Consider the following 16,927-nt stretch of genomic DNA (forward strand, 5'->3'; position numbering starts at 1 on the left):
TGAATGTTTTTGTTATCAGGAATCACAGGATTATGGAAGAGTTCTTAAACACACTTCCCTGTTTTGAAGGGAGACACTGGCAGAGTTCAGACTCAAGTCAAAATTATGTTCTAAAAGTATGCTACAAAAAGGTTTCATATTCCTATTACTAAAACCAACTTCTCAAATATATGATCTTACTACCCTACTTTGTAATGCCTTCTAGACTAACTTCAGTTTATGATTCCTCTCATGATCCAACAGATTACAGTATAGATAATAAAAAATATTGTTCATCTTGTTTCTGTTTTACTCTAATAGACAAAGTTAATCAATTGTTATCTACTTACTTGTTTTTCTTTATTAAGGGATTCCTCTAGACTAAGAACCATAGCCCTGTACTGCTCCACATTACTAGAACTAGTCTTCAGTCTTTCTCTCAGGTCATTAACTTGTTCCTCAGCTTGTCTTAGTCGACTTACGAGATCATCTACATCTTCAGTTGTATTTGACTGACCTATAATATTAGGTAAAACATTCATTAATTGTACAAGTCTAATTCATTTTTCACATGCAAATTATACAAAAGTGACCTGGAGATAAGGGAGGTAGCTTATGCATTTACTTCGTAATATTTACCATGCCAAATAAATTTCAATAGCAATAGCCTTCAAAGAACTTGTTGCATTTTTAAGGTGCTGAGAAAGTAATGAAGATTTTCTATAGATTTTTTTATTCTAAATAAACACACTCAAATACAAGTGTTCTTATTTTGTAGTCACTTGACTGGAATGTTTCTGAAATCTCCCTAAGTAAATCCAGTCAAAGTAATAATAACATGTTTTGAGATTGCAAAATTCGAGAATCTGGAAACACAGGTTAAGCACAGCTAAGTTAAAACACTGCTCTACTGAAATCCCTGTTCTTTAAACTATTGTTCTGTTGAAAACCTGAAATCCTTACAGGTTTCAACCTAAAGCACATACCCACAGAACCACACCACCAGAGAACCAGACACACAGAACCAAACACTCAAAAAATCTCTCTACAAAAAATTCTCTGATAATTTAAGTATATTCCTAGGTATAAATATTGATACAAATAACTGTTACACATTCAGCAGTAAATACTTCACACTTCTGACTGGAATTAAAAAGCATTTTTAATGGCAGGGCCTTGAAACCTCCAATGCTAAATACATAAAACAGTACCGAAAGAACTTTTTCAAATAAACAGTAGTGACATGAAACAAACTCTGCTGCTCAAAACAAACAGACAAAAAATTCCAAAACCTTAAAAATTCACCCTGGGTAACCTTGTGACTGCAATAATAACAATGAGGACTTATTCTTTAGTGTATTATCCTAATTCCAAAGGAGGATGAATTTTACTGAATCTGCATAGAGCAATGTTTAACATAAGATTTTTTTCTTTATTGAATTTCTTTTTACCTTTCCCTGGAATCCTCTGTGATGACTGAGATGCTAATTGAGCCTCTGTATTATTAAGCTGCTGCTTCAAAACTGTGGTTTCTTTTTGGGCATTCTTCAGAAGTTCCTTGGTGTTAACATGACGGTTTGTTTCAGTCTCAAGTTGCCTCTTCAGATCCAAGATATGAACCTGTTAAGACAATGTTCCTAAATTTGTAATTACTTACATACAGCACAAAGACCCAGTATGTTTAGAAATTTCACATATGACAAAGCATTGTAAACTGGCAGAAACCATGCAACTGTGTTTTTATTTTCACTAAGTTATCATATTTATTTACAAATATATTTACCTCTTGATTTTTGGTGAGGGCATGCCTCTGTTCCACCTCACTTTCTAGTTTCTTCTTCAGCTGAGATATCTCACGCTCTAGCTTTTCTATCTGATTATTGAGTCTTTGCTTTGTTTCTGTCTCAGATCTCTCCAGTATTCCCTGATAAAAGAGCAAAAATGCACTGTGCTTACAATACACTTGAATAATTTTCTTCCAAATTACTACAGCACTTCTAACAAAGATATTGGTTATAATATCTCTATCTACAAAATTACTGCATGGAATAAGCAAGAATAGGTAGTTATATAGAATATTATAAAAAGTAGCACTTAAAATATTTGACTTCATTTTGAAAGATTCTTTAGTAACATTAATACAATAAATATTGCTAGGAAAAAAAAGTCTGTATGATCTAATTCCAGGGATTAAAAAAATGACAAAATTTTGTCATGTGACTGATATTTCTGTAGTAAATGTTGTCAAAGTATTCAATATATCTCCCCCCCCCCCCCAAAAAAAAAAAAAAAAAAAAAAACAGGAAAATAAATTGCCATGGCAAGCAATAGTAAACTTTTCTATTATCAAAGTTAACATAACAGTTTTTTTCTTTCATTTTATGAACTTTGTTTCCATTTTTATGCAAAAATCCTTCTCATTGACTCAAAATTCTCAGGAATTTGCCCACATAAATAACAGATCACCGTAATTTAGGATAAGAATGACCAACTTGTTTACACAAGTCACTCACGTAATTTGTGTATCAATTTGTAACAAAATTTTGTAGTAAAAACTCCTCTTTAAGACTCCCAATCTTGTGGGACTTCCACAAGTGACTATCCAATCACTGTCGAAGTTGATTGCAATAGGTATTGACTGCAAGACAGACCAGACTTGAATATTAATAGTACCACATACCTGAATAGTTCGTAAATTAGTAAGCAGTAAGTTCTGTCCTCTTTGTTCAACTAATAAAGATTCACGTTGCTGAGTCAAGCGCACATCTGACATCTTCAAGATATCTTTCTCTTTTTTTAAGTTTTCTGCTCTCACCTTTTGAAATAGAATTGATAGCAAATTCATGTTATTTGCTGAATTTGTGCATTAATTTTGATTTGGGAAACTTTCTTACTTTTATGATCAGTTAATCATAATTATACTAAAAAAGCAGCTCTTGATCTAAAATTACAGATTTATAAAGAAAACAAATTTACACAAATAAGCCCAAAATTATAAGAGCATAACTGCTTGATTAATCACATTCTGCTTTCTCTTCAAATATGGATGTTGGAATAACACTCCCAAGATGTTTTACCTTCCCTCAATACTTGATTTATTTAATGAACACATTTATAACATTTCACAAAGTATCTCAAAACATATCACACAGGCTATAACAAATTTAACAGCCAAAAAAGTTCTGACAGCTCTGAAGATAATCATAAGAAAAAACTAACTAAAATAAAAAAAACTAACTAAAAACTAGCTAATAGTAATTCAAAATATCTAGGAGTATAATATATCATATTACTCACTTCTGCCACTGCCAGTTTTTCATTAGCTCCCCTCAGGTCTTGAGTCATGGTGTTAATTATCTGCTCTTGCTTTTGAGTTGTAGCTGTGAGTTTCTGGTTTCTCTCATGCAAAGATGTTATTTCTCGACGATACCCTTCAACATTATCCTGAAGCATTTCATAACTTTGCATGGAACAACAAAGCAAAGTACATAATCCTCAAGTTAAATTGTTTGAATTTAACTGGAGATATATACACAGCTATATGTTTCATATTGATGCATGGCAGTTTTCAGGTAGCCTTCTATGGGACTCATGCAACTAGACAATACATTCTTGATTCCACCTTCATTATTTTTTGTCTTTAACTCAATAGACAACATTAACATTTTACAACAATACCACATGAGCAAACTGTAGTTTAATACAAAGCATTCAGCACGATTCTACCAACAAACGCTACACAAAAAAGGAAATGTAATTAAACAACACAAATAAGGAAATACAATTAAACAGCTCATTTACCGTTTGGAGGCAAACTCCAGCTGTGTGGATATCTTTGCGTTTTGTGACCTCAAGTCTGTGACTTGCTCCTGAAGTTTTTCATTTTGTTCATTCAGCAACTTGTCATTCTCTGCCTTTTCTTTTTTGTAGTTCTCAAAAACTTCCTGCAACTACATCAAAGAGCAGACATAAAAGTGCTTACCTGAGTAAGAGGAAACAACAACAACTCTCCGTAGTGTTCACTGAAAAACGTACCTGCTTAAGGGCAGCCTTAGCCTCCACAGTCTCCACTGATTCAGTCATTGATACTGGAGCAGGAGTTGACATGGCTTGAGGTATAGCTGAGCGTTTTGGAGTAGATGTAAGAGAAACCTCCTCTGGTAATATACCTGAAGCTAAATAAAGTTAAGAGAATTTTAAAGACAACTTACAGAACACTTGTCAAAGCAGAAGATCGTACAGCCACATTTAAATGTGGCTAAGAATAGCACTGTTATTTGGAAAGTCTTGGGCTCGTGTAACCAAGTGACTGAATTGTCCATTTTTCTAGCAAGTACAAAACACAGAGTGAAACAATTAGCTTAAACATCAGAGAGGAAAAAAAAAAACATAAACCTACATATCCTGCGTAATATCCACAGTGGGCTAGTAGAACACATACAGCTACTACTAAAACTCAGTGAATATGTGGTAACTCATTATGCTATAAAACTATATCCATGTGCCTAAATCCAAATTTACGGGTTTTCCAGTGATTTAGGGTAAAAAATGAATACTATATTAACGGAAGTTACTAGCACCATTTTAGCATCATTTCTGAAAGCTCGTAACAAATGAAAACATTATTTTTCTGAATGGTGCAGAAATGTGAAGCCTACCTTGCAAAGGAATGATAGCTCCTGTGGTCTGAGCCAATAATATGCGGAACATGTCACGCTGACGAACTATAGACTCAACAAGCTGTAACTGGTGATGACGTGATTCACGCAGTTTCTCTAGCTCATTGAGAGCTTCTTCAAGTTGACTCTGAAGCTCAGAAATTCTGAAACCAGGAACAGTTGTTTTACTAACTTATACAGTGACGTGTACCAAGGTAACACAATCCTCTCATTTTTTTCTTTTAGTCGACACTTATTCTCTCTTCGAAATCTAAGCTGAGATTTTTGACCAAACTTAGAGGAAAAATTTTGGAATTTTATTTTGTAGATGACACTGAAAGCTGGCCTCTTCCATGAGGAGCAGAATAGATGTAATTGTATTGACTCAAATGACTTCACACAACAATAGTAGAGAATCAGGCTATGAACTTCAAACACAGAATGGAGTGTCTGTTGGTCTTTATAGCTAGCCAATCAGGTAGGCATATATTCAGTATTTTCCTCAGCTAACAGAATGGAAAACTTAAAATCAATTCAACACTTTTTTGAAAGACAGTACTACTATGTGAAACCACATTCACTAAAAGACTGATATTTCTCTTTACTGAAGTTACAAGTCTAAAAGATTTTACATACAACTCCACTGTTATAAAATGTTTGAATTTCAGTGTATGTTCTCATACTGCTGTGCATCAACAGGTTAGGAAAAGTTTCTAGGAAGAATTCTTGGAAGAGTACTATTTTTTACGTTAGCTCAAAAAAAAAAAAGAAGAGGTGATGAAAAGGAATGACAATATAAAACTACACAGGGTTTTAATCTGAAACTAAGACAATTTTATAATATAATTTTATAATATAATAAAAATTTGCCTTGATATGAATTGCATGTCTGCTCATGAGCATACCCACATATGCACATATATACATGCACGCAATTAGTAACAGTAAAACTAAAAAAAATTTGAAAGAGTTGTTTAAATAAAGCCCTGTTACTACTTAGTATGAACTCTTTCCTAGAAGGAACAGATAGTTTACTTGGATGATGTTGTTTCTTGCTCCTCCTTTTCCCTGGCCTCTCCTAGCTCCCGAAGAGCCACCAAGAGACGCTGATTCTGCTGTTGAAGTTCTTCAATATTTCTGTAAGAGACTAGATGTTGAGATATTACTTCAGAAGAGCTACTGATGTCAGCAGAGCTCACTTCTTCATCACGAATCACATGATTGCCTCTAGCTTCTTCAAGTTCCATTAAGAGCACACGAATCTGAAAAAGAACATTCTAGGGTAAGAGTTGCACATGCTTTAAGACTTAACTGCGAAAAACAATACAGTAGAAAAAATAGTTATATGAGGAAAAAAAACTTGCTTTCAAAAGTATTTAAGACACTTCAACTATTACATCAATAAATCCATGTAAGATAACCACAGTATAGAAAGACAGTTTAAGAATTGGGATATTGGAAAACCACATCAAAATCTTAAGTGGGTATTCTTGGTGTTCAGTTCTGCAAATAGATCACAGCATATTCCAATCAAACAAATCCAAAGCAAGCTATATTTCCGTTTCCCATGACAGATCTTGAACTGTCCTAAACAGCATCACTTTTATCCAGCTAAACTTATTCTAATTTCCTAAGTAGAAATGTAAAAAAGAGCACTGTCCCAAAAATATGCTTTTAATATCACAAAGGTTCTTGTGACAACTGAAGTCTACCTGAATGGCTGAATACAATTCTCAAGTTATAGAGGAAAATGCAGCACCATATTAGTAAATGAACTGTAAATAGTACATTTTAAAAACATAACAACATTTGTTTTACCTGCTGTGAAAGGTCTTTTACTTGTATTTCCAGTCTCTGGTTTTCTCTTTCAAGCATAGAGGCATGCTTATTGGCTTTATCAGCATCCTCCTGTAATCGCTGGATTTCCTTCAAGTATACAAAAACATTAAGAAATACGTATGAACTCAATTAAGACACATTTCTTCCCAAAGAGATGAAGTCAAACATAGCCTTGTGAATTAAACTGCACAATAGCTCTAACTTACAATTATGTACTTATTTACTTCTTGAAGACCAAGCATTAGTTCTTTCCTTTACACTGACCTTCATAGCTTGTTCAAGCTTTGCAGACAGACTAGCAACAGCTTTCTGGGAGCGCTCAAATTCTTCACGCTGCCGTTTTAAGATTGGTGCTTTGGCTTCTACTTCCTGCACTATTTCATCCAAATATTTATTAATTCTCTTATTCTCCAGCTTTTCCAAAAGCAACTGATCCTGAGTTTCCACATATGCATTGTACAGCTGCAACAAAAAAATCTGAAGTTTGTCCAGATGTATCAAAGAATCACCACTAATTAAACAAGTCATACCTTTCAGCAGTATAATTTTATACAATTGTAAATTAATTAAATAAAAAAGTTGAACTTTTAAAAAATGTTTGCTCATGACTCATACCATGGAAAAGCAGTTATCCCTATTAACTTAAAAACTGCAATCATTTACAGTCCAGTTGTTACAAAAGGCCTCAATGTGAAAGGAACAAATCTTACACAAGTTTAAGACAATGAAGTATAGCAATTAGTACCCCATTAGAAAACAACAATGAAAGACAACAATTTAATGCCTAGACAAAAGCACCAAAACCAAACAAAAAATATTTGATCATTGCATGGAAGTGTAAAAACAAACAAATAAACAAAAAAACCCACCTAAAACTATGTATGATTTATCATTATGTTCATTTCTTTTCTGCAAACATAAGACAGAACAGTTTCTTAAAAAAAGCTGATATACAGAAATAAAATATACTCCAGTGAAAAAAAATGTTCTGATACCATATTGAAGAAAACTATAAGGTACGTTGCATAAAAATCCCAGTAATTCAATAAGTTAGCAGGTAAAATCTGCCTTAAGCATGTGAGAAGATTTTGACTTTGGTCATCTATTGTAACAGATCTTAGAAAATGAATGAAAGTCTCTATTCTCATACTATTAATAAAGCAAGCAAGTCTCATTGTTGGCTTTTCACAGCCCTTGAAACTTGAAGAGTGTCTCACCTCAGTCAATTTCATTCCAGGTTTGACTACTTTAGCAACTGCTGCAGCAGTAGGAGACATAGCTGCTAGTTCCTCCTCAGACAGTATGGCTCCTGAAGATATAACCCCACAAAATACCGTTAAAAAGCTCCTATAACCCTCACTATAAATATTTGTTAATAAAATAAAAAAACAAACCTTCATACATCTTTGCATTTTGTAGCGATTGTAGTTTAACCAACTGTATTTCTAGTACTTAAAGTTACTGGATTACAAATTTGTCTATAATTTTATATATATTTATAAACATGTAATTCACTAGTATCATATATTCTCATATTCTTTGATCAGTTTAATTTGAAATCATGAAAACCTCTGCTGTTAGATTCTTAAAATTTAGATCATTTCAAAATGCAAATAATTGAAATACCAAATACAAAAAGCAAGCAAGACAGCGAAGTTTCAACATCAGATTTCTTAGCAAACTCTGTAGGAGGCTTAGAGCGGCAGACTAAGTATACTTAGTGCTTCTCTGTTCCTTCACTATCCCTTCGTCTGCATATATTAGCTACAATAAACAGCAGCAGATTTTTCCTCCCAACAGAAAGCACAAAAGATTTCACACTGACAGAACTAAACCATTGGATATTAAGTATCATTTGATATTAAAAAGAAATTTAAGGACAATGTGGAGTGGTTTTTTTTTTGTAATAACAGTAAGAATATTTTATCCCCCCACACTACCTTCTCAATAAATAAATAAAGCAGGATAGTTCAGCCTTAAGAAAACATTGCTCTCCCTTTTCTTTGAAAAGATACCTCAGATTAACAAAAGAATTTCAGAAAGCATTTTGACAGAGATGCATTTTCTGATGGAACCTATGTATGTGTTTGTATAAAGCTTCTAAAATGCACGATCAGAGCTGACCAAAGATGAATTACGATTAATGCATTTATGTCATTTGGAAATTCTAGCACAGAAATTTCATGAAAGCTTACTTAAGACACAAAGCCTGAGGCTTCAGGTACTTCAGTTCCTAATGTTACCCCTACCTTTACGTTTTGTAGCAGACAGCAAGTCATTTGCATTCTCTAGCTCTTTTTCCAGCTTACTGATCTTTTCTTTCAGTTCTTTTTCCATTGCAGCTTTTGACTCTTCCACTTCAGCTAAATGCTCCTGGGTTGCTTTATTAGCTAAAATTAAACCAGACAATAAGGTTGGGACTTTTTTTCCCTTTCTCCTCTTTTTGCAAACCAAAGTTTGCAAAACACCTCAAATTTCACTTTAATTTCATAAGGTCTGCAGAAGCCCATGTTGACAAGAATAAACCAGTAGCAGGACAGAAACATGAACTGCCGCTTATCACTTTTGCTTAGAAGAGAAGAGAGCTAAAAATATGAACTCCTTTTATTAATCAATGAAAAGAAATCTAAAGTGAGAAACTCAAATGAAGACGTATCTGGCAAAACTGGGTCTTCCCACCAAAGCCCAAAGTAAAATCCCTGGGTATATCTGAAGACCCTCCCCCTCCCAAATAAATTCAAGTATTTGTGATAAAATTTCTCTTAACAAATGATTGATGTTCCCTCCATCCAAAACAAAAAGTCTAATGATTTCCCTTCACAAATACTCCATAACCGTTTTTGAAAATATCAACACTGTAGCAAAGGAATACAAGCTAACAGCTTTTTTACATTTGCCACTTCCCACACACAGCTTACCTTCACCTGCTTCCTTCAGAAGCTTGTGCAATTCTTCCACTGCTCCTGTCAGTTCATTACTCTTTGCCTCTGAATCATCAGCAGCGCTCTAAATATAAGCATTTTATTTAATATTTTATTATTTAGCAAGAGCAAATGTATCTTTACTAGAAAGCTCAAACTGTTTTTGCATAACAGATTCACCTAAACTGGACAATTCTCTTTCCACTTAGTTTAATTCTCATTCAGATACAAATTCCACATCTGATAGTTTTTTTTTAAAAAAAAAAGGGGGGGGGGTGTCAGGCATTAATTTGACCTGACAAGGCCAACTAACATACATTTGTATTCCCTTTAGCTGTTTCACGGCATGCTTTTGTTCTTTAGTGGAAAAAAATAGTTTGGAGAAATTTAAATATTCATTTTGCTCACTTTTAAAAATGTTGAGATTTTTACAGAATCTTATATAAGCACTAATTCTGCAAGTCAATTAAAGACAATAACAGAACAAAGCGAAGAAAACAATGCAAAGTTGATGAATCTTCTGCTAAGCAGTGAAGGTTCAGAGTAGGCCCTAAAGGGACAGCACTCAGTCTCAATTCTTTCAATATGTTAGGCAAAGGGCAAATCTTCAATGCCCTTCAAACCAATGTTTCTATAATAAATACAAAGGATAGGAAGTGTTAATAAAAAAAAAAATCAAAACAAACATAACAAACATAAAAAAAACCAAACATACTGGCAATCCAGTATGCTTAAGAAAAGTTAGCTGTTGGCTTGCTGTCAACTGCAGGGACCTCTGTTTATCATACTAGTATTAATGTAGAACTCAAAGATTTCACCTCACTTAATTCTAGGTGAGTATAATATGTATGTATAAACTAAAGAATATTCAACTATCCTGTTTGCAGATATGGTCTTAGCAAACTACAGGAAAAGGCTTTTATTCCATGAGCCGACAAAATAATAATCAGCAAAAACTTTGTTAAATTATGCTTGAATCAGTGACACATGACATTCAGTCACTTTATCAGATCACTAACACTTGCAGTGTTCATTTCAATGAACATCTGCTAACCATGCATAAAAAAACAGTTCATATAAGACCCCATCTCCTGCTACAACGTTTTAAGATGTAACTACATCCATACAACAGGAAGACTCAATGTTCTCAATACAATACTGTTATTTTAAACAGTTTTTTTTTTGTTTAATCTATAGAATGATCTAAACAACGTGGTATTATCAATGTTGCCAAAGACATCATCATAATTGGCAAAAAAAAAAACCCAGTGTTTTGGGTGCCTGGTCACATCAGTTACCCAAACTAGAGATACAAAAAAATGGTCTGCATTACATTTAAGCCCAAGATTTAGATCCAAGAATAATACCAACATACGGTGATCATTAAATATACCTTATACAAGTTGGATAATTTGATGTGGGCATTCAGTTCATTGTGGAATCTTTCCTCCATACTGGCTTGTTGTTCTTTCGCCTGGTGAATTAAAAAAAGGGGTAGGGCAGTGTAGCACTTCATTATTTCTATTTCACTTTTTTTTTTAATTGTAGAAAAACTGTAATCCTGTCACACGCACACTTCAAATTATCTTACCTCCTTCAATTTACTCAAAAGGTCTTCCACATGTTTCTGCAGATTTTCATTTGATTGTTTTAAGCTGTTTACCTGTTCCTCCATTCTGGAAACCTGTTTAAATAGTAAATTAGAGTATCACATATAAATTTGTCTTCACGATCCACCATTTTGGAAAATACACATCTCACTGTTTTCTACTTCAAAAAAGAAAAGTTCCAGGAATAGCATAAAAGGTTACATTTCTAATCGTCTTTGTGCTCCTTGTATACAGTGGTGAGATTCCTCAAACTGTTCCAATTATGTATATCTAAATAACCTTTGTAAATGGGAGCTCTCAAATGAGCTGAGCATTACAGGGAACCTGATCAATCAAATAGTTGTAGAAACAGCTTCTGAGGTACCTAAACAGAAGCTCATTGAAGCGCAGTATTTTCAAAATATAGCCATTGATTCTGCCACACGTTTTACTGCAGGAAAACAAAAACATCATCACACACGTACAATCTAAAGAATACTAAGTCAGATTCTTCTGCCTCTTCCCCAGTTAAGAACTGCATTTCTGTACTTTTTGGCAGCATTACACCACTATATCCTTATGTTATCAGTGACTCCACAATTTCTTGTTTCTGGGTTGCGATTAAAATGAGATAAATTTGTATCTCATTTATAATTAAAAACTCTTCTATTGTAGCTAACGGTAACTAGACATGCTCCTTGTAAATCACAAGCCAAAAGAAAGCATAACTCCTTAGCAGTTGCAAAACACATACTGATTTTTTTCTTTAAATAAAACCAAGGGCTATAATAATTGTATTAATTCAGTTAATCGATTAATCATGTGGCATTATTTATATGAAATGAAAACAACAATCAGGAATTCTATTACCTCTTCCTTCTTGTTCTCCAGATTACATTTAAGCTCCAAGATCTCATTGCCTTTTTCTCTGGCAGTATGTAGAAGCTCATCTGTTTTGGCTTTCAACTCAGTGTTCAGCCAAGTGTTTTGGCTCTGTAGTAATTCTTTTTCTTGCTCCAACCTTTTCTCACGATACTAAAAATAAAATTGCACAGTGTAACTGTACCTGTTCCATAGAAAATAAAGAATCTAATCAAAGTACTATCATCAGAATAAAAGTAAAAATAACATTCTAATTTGGAAAATAGCACTAAATGAGAGGTGGTGCTCCTTATTATCCATACTAACTTACCCATCTCAGGCTAAAAAGAACTTCCTGACAGACAGTTCTTGACAGTTTTGTCAGAAACAAAGATTTCTTTGTAGTTCAAGAAAATTAATTAAGGTATCAGACCATTACCTTCCTCCTCCCTTTACAATTCTTTATGGAGTTTACTCTGCCAACAGAAAAGCGATGCATATTCAGAAACAGACTTTTTTCTCCATTCTACCTGACCTCAGGGACCTCTAGGGGGCAGGAGCAGCTACTACTGCCACTGTTGAGCTCTGGGCATGCTTGTCCAAACTGACATGCTCTAAATATTCACTCCAAATATTGCCTGCTCTATATATGCCTCTGACTTCCAAATCCTGACATCAATTTTATAATATGACCTTTTGTCATAAATGACAGAACAATTTAAATGGTCTGACCTACTTTCAAAGTTAATAATGACAAAATGATGATTACATCAACTGTAAATAACTAATTTTTATAGCATTATCACATTAACAAGTAGAATGGATATAAAACACCACTCACCTTCACAGAAACATCTGATGTTTGAAGTTCATCTAGTTTTAACTGAAGTTTCACCTTTTCTGTGTTTGCTTCTGTAAGCTTTTCATTTAAGCGTTTAACATCCTCTGGGGGAGGAAGGAGAGAAAACAATGTAAACAAACAAATAGTAAAACTATTAGTTTTACCTATTAACTAGGTTTAACTAATAAAGTAAAGACAGATAACTTATGATGAGAACTTTAGCATTCTTTTATGATTTTCTGCCTCCAAAGCCAAGTACCATTTATCAAAACACTGCATTCTTCTACAACGTGCATCTACATCATTTCTCCTCCCTAAACCAAATCCTGTTTTGTGCTAGTCTATTACTGGGAGCTGCCTACATAAACTGGACACTCTGTGCCAGCCCAACTCTTTAAGCAAATGTTTTTTTTAACATAAGGATGTGTACTATTTCGTTAATATATTTTTGACTATACCGTTTAAATGTTCAACTTCCTGAGATCGTCTTTCACTCGTTCGAACCAAATCTCTCTTTTCAGCTTCCAGTTCTTCTTTTTCTCTACTTAAACGGCTCTGAAAAAGATTGCAGAAGAGCACTAAAGAAATGTAATCAGCTTTCTCTGACAGTTTATAGTTGTCATTTACATTTAACATCACAGAGACTTGTGCTAAATAACAGCAAGTTATCCCAGCCAACTATAGTGACTGAAAGCTGGTATAAAATGGTTCAGCAGTGGAAAATTGAATACAGTCTAAACTGCACAGTATAAAAGCGTAGCTGCTTTCACTGTTTCTGTCACATTGGTATATGTAATTCAATTCATATGCAGGTTAACACACCACTTTCTTCTAGTGCATTCAAGTTTCCATTTATAAACCATTCTGATACTAATGCCCAGTTGTCCCCTTGTGCTTACACGTGAAATGCCAATATTGCATAAGATTAGGCAGCAAAGGAAGGAGAGAAGTTTTGTTCACATTAAAAGACTTGTACTAAAAAGCTAGTCTCCATGCCTTTCTTTAACTGGCATAGGGATATCCGGACTGCAACAAGGCCCACTACAATTCTAGCAAGACCAGAAGGAAAATCTTTCAATGCCAAGCAGATGAAATGAACTGAAGGTCCAGGAGAATTCCAAAGCAAACAAGAACTGTTTTAAATTGCATCTAATTATAATGTTATTTGAAAGACCATTTTGTCAATTAATTTATAAGCTCACTGAAAGACTTGTGTTAGATAAGAAATAAAAGAATAAGCAAGAAACAAGGAAAACAAACAAGTGCAAAATGCAAAAATGAAATAAAATAAAACAAAAATCAGTAGTCTAGGGCGATTTATAAGCTATACTACTGCCTTTGTCTTCTAAGGTGGCAATACAAACCACTTCAGTTAGACTCACACAAGCCCCTCTGGGGAAACTTCAGATATATCTTCTCATTGTGAAGAAATCAATCTAATATTTTCCCTTCCTGCTCCAAAATTCTGCTAGATTAGTCAGCCGAAGTGACTTTTGGTTGATCATAACACAAGGCAATGCATGCCAGTGTGTGGAAAAGGATGGGGAAGAAAGACCTCTCTAATTTTCAGCTTAACATTAGATTAGCTGCAGTATGAAACACAGCTTAGACCGTCTGATTTAAGGGTCAGCTTAAGTAACTTTGGAACAGGTTTCAATTATGGTGAAACAGTTTACTCAAACTGAAATAACAGCATCTGTGCTGCCGTAAGTACACCTGTAATTCAGTTTGTTAAAACTAAATTTTATCCAAAAAGCACACAATCTTCCTGAGCAAACGTAACTATATTTATATTAATGCAAATACAGTCTACTTTGGAATTTCATTGTATTATTTGTTGCAATTGGAAGGTGCACCAGTCTTTTAGCCTATTACCTAATTCCTCCAGTACCTGTATAGCTGTGTTACGATCCTGAGCAGCTTCAAGTTCTTTATTTTTCTCATTCAGTGACTTCAACTGGTCATCTATTGAATGAGAAGAAACAGTAGTGAGGTATCTTGACCGTAACAGAACCCATTCTCCAGATGCAATTAAGTCATTATTTCCCTTGTCAACACTGAAAAGAGAGGGAAGAGTTCAAGACTATACTAAACAAAATGTATGGATTGGATGGCCTGAGAAGTATTGTAGCAAACTAAAGTAGTTCTTAAGGGCAGAGGCGTTTATCACCAAGATCAATATACAGACCATTATCTTAATACTATTCCAAAATCAGAAAGCCAACACAATTTTTTTCCCATTAAACAGAAATTTCAATTAAAAAGAAAGAAACTTGAATGAAAAAGCAAAACCTCACTTTATTTGCAGAAACAACAAATTTTGCTGATGAGAAACATTTAAACTCCTGCTTCAAGCTTTAAGCATTTCCACTGGATTGTGGAATGAAAAATTTTGTCCCGTCTTAAGAATGCGCAGTTATACTTACGAAGTTTTTTAAGCTCCTCACGGAGAGTTTGACATTCTTGTGTCTCATTTACAAGCCTCTCCTGACTTTGAGCCAGACGCTTTTCTACTTCAAAGTATTGTTGCTCTGCAAAACAACAATGCTATGTCAATTCTGCTAATAAACAACTTTTCTCATCTTTAACAAAGAAATCTACCTATCAACAACTATATTAAAGAACAGTACTTATCAAGAAAATATCTAAAAATAACAATACTGTAGTAGAACTCAAAGAAGAAAACCTGTCTTTTTGAAGCCGAAAGAGATATTTCTTGATTGGATTAACACTTCTTAAAATATTTTGTTGGCATGAAAAAACATATGTTTCTGAACATAGAATCATAGAAGGGTAAGGTTGGAAGGGACCTCTGGAGATCATCTAGTTCAAACCTCAGCATAGTCCATATGGGGATTGAACCTGCGACCTTGGTATCAGCAGCACCACACTCTAACCAACTGAGCTAAACCTGCCCCCATGAGCCATAAAAGAAAAATTTAATCAATTTTTATACTTAATATTTTTGATTTTGCTCAAATCAGTTCTTTAGCACAACTACGTACTGTTGGCTCAGTTATGTCAACTTAAAACTTCTTGTAGAGTATTTCTACACAGATACAATAAAGACCATGTAAGCCTAGGCATCATGAGATAAAATCTCCTGTGTTCTATGATGTACATCCCAGAATCCCGGGGTGTGTGGGGGGAAATCTAAGTTTTGATTTACTATAGGAAACAGTAACTGAAAAACCAGAGCTAATTTTTCTATCAGGCATAGTGAACTTCTTAAAAAAAAAAAAAAAAAAAAAAGCTGAGGGATTTCTACATATTTTATGCTTCTTAATAGTATTTTATAATTTCAAATAATCCTGCCCCTACAACTACATTTAAGAGATAGGTACACAAAAGAGACTTGCCTATTTAAATTAATAAATTCTGATGTATATGAAGGCAACCCTAAGTTTAACTGGGCAAGGTTTTTATCACGAAACAGAGACAGAAAAGTTGAGGGAAAGGTGGGGGGAATGTTTAAAGCGCAAGTGCATCGCCTACCTGATAAAGTAACTTATGTGCGCAATCCTAGGCAGCACGTTCATCTAGCCTCTTCCCTCACCTCTACTCCAGGTCCCTGGAGTAGCATCGGCTTTTCTGTGGCCGAGCAACACCCAAAACAATACAGGGGCTTCGCCTCTGTCAGCAGCGGGCTATCTGGAAAGGTTCATTTCTCCAACACGGAACTGGATAGAAAAACCGCGACCCTTAAACCGCTTCAGAGCCGAGCGGGCAAAATGCTGCTTTCTCTTCCCTGACCGCGGACAGGGCAGGTCGAAGCGCGCCGCTGCTCATCGCAAACCCCACGGATATCAGCTGTGCTTTAACCCGCGGTGCCGGGCCCGCCGGCGCCCCGGGCTCCCCCCGGCCCGGCACTCACCGCTGTCCACCTTGAAGCGTTCATGGCGGGCTCGGAGCCCGTCGATCTCGCTCTGCTGGTCGGCCAGGAAGCGCTCCAGCTTGCCCTGCACCGGCTTGGGCAGCTTGCTCAGCTCGCCCCGCTCCAGGACCTGCTGCAGCACCGCCGCCATCTTGGACGCAGCCCGCGCAGCCGCGGCTGCTGCTTTCCGGCGGGGCCGCGGCCAGGCGCAACGCCAGCGCCGCGCATGCGCGGGCATGCCGCATGCGCAGCCGGGCGGGCCGGCCCCAGCGGAACTATGGGAACTGTAGTTCTCCATGCCCCCGGGAGGCCGCTATCAAGCACTTCCGTTTCCGGTGAGGCAGCGCTTTCTGCCATTTTGAGTG

General features: G+C 35.4%; 1 protein-coding gene across 5 annotated transcripts in view; it reads right to left on the reverse strand.

Annotated features, from left to right (window-relative positions):
- The window catches only part of TPR (translocated promoter region, nuclear basket protein), a 41,823-nt gene extending 25,110 nt beyond the window's left edge, over nt 1-16,713 (reverse strand). For all 5 annotated transcript variants that reach the window (XM_062581946.1, XM_062581945.1, XM_062581944.1 and 2 more), the window contains exons 1-22: nt 16,563-16,713; nt 15,115-15,219; nt 14,580-14,653; nt 13,147-13,243; nt 12,689-12,792; nt 11,857-12,021; nt 10,989-11,081; nt 10,791-10,871; nt 9,395-9,482; nt 8,726-8,866; nt 7,694-7,785; nt 6,741-6,938; nt 6,456-6,563; nt 5,673-5,899; nt 4,638-4,801; nt 4,015-4,154; nt 3,781-3,929; nt 3,277-3,439; nt 2,660-2,794; nt 1,763-1,903; nt 1,431-1,599; nt 330-496 (exon numbers count right to left, since the gene is read on the reverse strand). In XM_062581946.1, coding sequence (XP_062437930.1) covers nt 330-496; nt 1,431-1,599; nt 1,763-1,903; nt 2,660-2,794; nt 3,277-3,439; nt 3,781-3,929; nt 4,015-4,154; nt 4,638-4,801; nt 5,673-5,899; nt 6,456-6,563; nt 6,741-6,938; nt 7,694-7,785; nt 8,726-8,866; nt 9,395-9,482; nt 10,791-10,871; nt 10,989-11,081; nt 11,857-12,021; nt 12,689-12,792; nt 13,147-13,243; nt 14,580-14,653; nt 15,115-15,219; nt 16,563-16,713 — 2,952 coding nt within the window. The remainder of the gene's footprint in view (nt 1-329; nt 497-1,430; nt 1,600-1,762; nt 1,904-2,659; nt 2,795-3,276; nt 3,440-3,780; nt 3,930-4,014; nt 4,155-4,637; nt 4,802-5,672; nt 5,900-6,455; nt 6,564-6,740; nt 6,939-7,693; nt 7,786-8,725; nt 8,867-9,394; nt 9,483-10,790; nt 10,872-10,988; nt 11,082-11,856; nt 12,022-12,688; nt 12,793-13,146; nt 13,244-14,579; nt 14,654-15,114; nt 15,220-16,562) is intronic.
- Between the last annotated feature and the right edge of the window lie 214 nt (nt 16,714-16,927).

The sequence above is a fragment of the Rhea pennata genome, chromosome 8, assembly GCF_028389875.1.
Source record: "Rhea pennata isolate bPtePen1 chromosome 8, bPtePen1.pri, whole genome shotgun sequence".
Classification (NCBI taxonomy): domain Eukaryota; kingdom Metazoa; phylum Chordata; class Aves; order Rheiformes; family Rheidae; genus Rhea; species Rhea pennata.